Source organism: Orycteropus afer, unplaced genomic scaffold, assembly GCF_000298275.1.
Source record: "Orycteropus afer afer isolate SDZICR_OR568_19922 unplaced genomic scaffold, OryAfe1.0 scaffold00663, whole genome shotgun sequence".
In the NCBI taxonomy this organism is placed as follows: domain Eukaryota; kingdom Metazoa; phylum Chordata; class Mammalia; order Tubulidentata; family Orycteropodidae; genus Orycteropus; species Orycteropus afer.
The window spans coordinates 493,179-497,462 of NW_006922250.1; the positions used below are offsets into that span (position 1 = coordinate 493,179).

At 62.6% G+C, this 4,284-nt stretch overlaps 1 protein-coding gene across 1 annotated transcript in view; it reads left to right on the top strand.

Moving 5' to 3' along the window:
• The first annotated feature begins 1,129 nt into the window (after positions 1–1,129).
• The window catches only part of SHOX (short stature homeobox), a 9,315-nt gene continuing 6,160 nt past the window's right edge, over positions 1,130–4,284 (top strand). Inside the window, exon 1 of the mRNA XM_007956768.1 lies at positions 1,130–1,403. Within this exon, the coding sequence (XP_007954959.1) occupies positions 1,130–1,403 (274 nt within the window). The remainder of the gene's footprint in view (positions 1,404–4,284) is intronic.

Below are 4,284 nucleotides of genomic sequence, written 5' to 3' on the forward strand. Positions count from 1 at the left end.
TCGCTTCCCCCCTCCTCTAAAGGGGGGCTGGAGGGGAAGATGACAGGAAAAAAATAATAATAATAAAAGGACGGGGCTGGGAAAGTCAACTTTATTGGCAGAAGGAATTTTGCAGAGAGGAATAACACGTTTGGTTGCCAGGATTTTAAAATGCATTTCGCGTGGCGGGTGAGGAGAGCGGTTACTCAAACGCACACGGAGGAAAGGGGACAGGGGGCGGGAAGCAGCTAGCGGAAAAACAAACGCAGAAAAAAGACTTTCCCCCGATAAGCATTCTAGACACGGGGTGACTCGGGCTTCTGAGGAGGACGGAGGCGTAGGTTCCGCCGCGCGGGGGCTAGTGTTTACCAACCCGCTCTCGGTGCCGCGGCGCAGGCTTCTCCAGTGGCGCGCGCGGGGTCCCCGGCTCCGCTGCCTAGATGGACGCCGGGCGCCTTTGCGGTCTGCGAACCTGCTGACACAGGTCTTCTGCTTTGGGGGGACACCCAAGCTGCTCCCCAATCAGCCCCCCGCGCGACGCTCGCTCCGCCACTCGTCCGCGCCCCATGAAACCGCATCTCCAACTTGGAGTCTTCGACTCTTGGGTGCGCGCCTGCTCCGTCCGGGGCCCCTCTGTGTCCCCGCTCTGCCGCGCCCCGGCGCGTTCCTTTCTGAAGCGGGGTCATGGCTTCCCCGGCCGGCCAGCGTGCATCTCCTTACGATCGGTAAAGGGTCCTTGAGTTTCTGGTCCGCCGCCCATTGATAGAACGCACGCCCAGAGATGCTCGCGCGCACTCCGTCTCTCTCTGTTTTCAAAAACCCGATCTTCACCTCTCCACTCCAAGTTGCGCGGGTGCCAAGCAGTGATGAAATGCAAAGGAAGCCAATTGCTGGCCTGGAGGTGGGGGAGAGATAGCGCCCGGCGTGCGCCCGCTGCGGAGCCGGCTCCCGTAATTGCTGCGGACAGACAGCGCTGGGGGTTGGGCGAGGTAGCCCTGTATAAATAGTGAGATCTCCCATTGAAGGACATAAATAACAGCGGGAGCGACCTGCCCAGCGCCCAGCGTCCTCTCCGCCGGGGAGGACGGACCGCAGCCCGGCTCGCCGCCAGCGCCGCCGCGCCCCGCGGACCCCGCAGTCCCGGGCAGCCATGGAAGAGCTGACGGCTTTTGTTTCGAAGTCTTTTGACCAGAAGAGCAAGGAGACCAGCGTGGGCGGCGGCGGCGGCTGCAAGAAGGACGGGATCACTTACAGGGAAGTTTTGGAGAGCGGACTGGCGCGCTCGCGGGACCTGGGCACTTCCGAAGCCAACCTCCAGGACATTACCGAGGGCAGCGGCCACTGTCCCGTGCATCTGTTCAAGGACCACGTGGACAGCGACAAGGACAAACTGAAGGAGTTCGGCGCGGGGAGGGCACTGGAAGGTAAGCTGTCCCGCAGCCAGCTGTGGGTCCCTCCCGGCTTGGTCCTCTCAGCGCGGGGCGAGCTGGGCGCCGCGGCTAGCTCTCCATCCTCCTCGAAACCAATCCATGACAGCCACGGCTCGGGCGGAGAGGCCTGCGCAGGGGCTCCCAAGTCTTTCCAGAGCAAGAAACGAAACGGAAGAGCGGCGGAGACTCAGGGACAAGGCGGGGGCGCTGAGGCCGGAGCTGGGGTTGCGCGCTGCCCCCGGGGCCGTGGTTCTGCGCGCCGCCACGGGAACCTCCCCGAGCTGGCGTGGATCTCGTTGGCTGTGTCTGCGACCGCAGTGTTCCTTAGGTAGCGCAGCTGGGTGTGCGTCTGTCTGCCTGTCCGTTTTCTATCTACCTCGGCAGGCGCGGAGGAGAGCCGCTCCCGGCTCCCCGAGCGCCACGGCCGGCCGTTTCTCCGAGCTGGAAGCCGTGCGGACTCGCTCGTTGGCCGGCGGCCGCCAGGGAGGACAGCGCACGGTGGCACATCTGAACCCTCCGCGCTGTGTCCTTTCATAGAAAACTTGCACTTGATCCGCGAGGGGGACTGAACGTACATTGCCCGGCTCTGTAAATTAAACCCACCCTGCTGCCCGCAGGGCGCCCGGGGTAGCTCTGGGTCACGGGCCCACCCTTGTCTGTCCCAACGCAGGGTCCAGCCCCCGAGACGCGTCCCCGGCGCGCACGGCCGGGCCCCGTTGGTGTGGTTGGGCCTGCAGCCTCCGCGGCTCCTCGCCCGGCCTTTCGGGCTGAGAGGCCTGAGCAGGGTGGTCCTAGGCGGACAAACAACGGGACAGGCACCGTGAATAGGCGGCACAAAACCATGGAGAGGCCTCAGGGGTACTTGGAAGGCGCTCTCAGTATCTCAATGTACATTTTTCATTACAAAGCGGGCCCTTCGGAGGCTCGCGGATTTGCTCCCTGCTTCTGTTCTCCAGGTGGAAGGGTGGGTGGTCTCCGCAGAAGCCGAGCACAGGCTTCCTGCTTATACCCTGCGCTGTGGGTCTGCGGGCAGAGTTCCGGGGAAACCAGGCGCACGACAGAGGCGTCTTTCGGAGGCCTTACGGAAGCCGAAAGCTGGCGCCGTGAAGATAAGTTCTGATGGACCGCGGGGACGCCGAGCCTCCCGGGTCGGGCCGCCACACCTCCAGGGTCGCCCCTGGCGGCTGCCTCACGCACCTGGTCCTATAATTCCGACAAAGAGAGCTTTTCTTAATGGACAGCTTAGTCCGCCGGCTGCGCCCGCGGCCTGGACTTGGTTTCTGAGGTTTACAGCGGGAGCGCCAGCCTTCTGGCTCCCGAACGGCTGCCCGTTTCCTTGCTGGAGGTCCGGCCCCCTTCTCCCTTTCGTGCGTAGCCCAGGGGCCAGGGGAACCCGAAAGAGGGCCCGCTAGGGACAGGGCAGAGCGAAATCGGGGCCCTTTGGAAAGGGGAGGGTTAGGCTGGGAGAGACGGCCTCGGCGAGGAAGCCGGCAGCAGAAGGTGCGGCTTCCGCTCCCGGGGAGGAGGTTTCTGGGAAGCCCGGGCCGACCTCTGCAGGCTGGGAGTGAGGGGCAGTGAACGCGCTTTCCTTGAGCTCCCAGAAAAGCCAGGCTTCGGGGGTCTCCGGCGCAGCGCGTCCTCCCCCAGCTCAGCGTGGGGCCTGCTGATTTTTCAGCGCCAATTTCGCCTTAGCGTCTCCAGGACTTTGCTGACCAGTTTCTCTGTTGGGCCCAAGGCTGGGGGCGCAGGCTGAGAGACACCGAGGAGGCAGGGTCCGGACGGCTCAGCTCAAGGACTGGCTGACTGCTGGCAGGGCCCGGCTGCTCTAGGAAGCACCTCCCTTCCAGAAGATGAACGTGGCTTTGAAGCTACGAAGACAGCCTGACCCTCAGAGGCTTTGGAGGCTAGAAGGTGGAGCGCAGTGGGCTTGGGTCCAGCTCGGGGGTCCTGGGGGGCCGTGGGGTTCTAGGTAGTTACCCTTCGCTTGGCTGCTGGAGGCCTTTCCCCTTGGCAAGCCTATTATGTCTGGGCTGTGGGGACATCTAAGGGTTTCGCACACAGCTCTGAGCCGCTTTCAGAGGTGAGTGGCGCCCAAGGACTAGAGGGGGCTTTTTGGAGTAGACATTCTTGGGAGGGGGTTAGTGAGTTCCAACCTGTCACCCCTGACTCTGGGGCTCTAATTAGGACGCGAGTTCTCCTTGCCTGGAGCAGAAACCCCTGTCTGTGGGCAGAGAGAAAGAACACAGCGGTATAAACGTACCGACCGTAAGAAGTTCCAGCTTCCAACCGTCGCCCCAGGAGATGCGTGGGGCGGGTAGGGCTTTAATTTTAAGTCCTAGAGCTCAAAGGATCCGCGTTCCTCCAAGGAGGGTCCTCTGAGAATTGAATCTCTCTGGTTGACCCCGTGGCCTGACACACAGCAAACCCAAACGAGCCTCTAATATTTGGAGACCTCAGAAAGTTCCATGTTCGGTGCCTTGGGTGTGTGTGTTGGGTGGCTGAACGCGTGTGAGCGGGTGTGCAAAAAAGGGCCACTTAAAGGCGGTCCTAGGCCTTGTGCTTACAGCCACCACCGCCCCAAGGCCACGTGGTGGGCTTTAGCTTCTGGGACAAAAAGAGCCCAGGATGGTGGCCCCACGCTCGGCCCCTGGCGCTTCCGGGGGAGGTTCCGACCTGGCCGCGACCCGGTCCCGGTTCATAGCAGCTGGCGGCAGCGACTCTCCCTACGCTCTGTCCCCGGGCCCCCCTGAGCCCTTCCCCGACTCCCCTCCCCGGGCTCCTCCGGGGACCCGACACCAGGGCCGTTTTTCCAACTCATTTTGACTTTAAAATAATATTGAACACCCCCTTCCCTTAAGGAAAAAAAAAAAAAAAA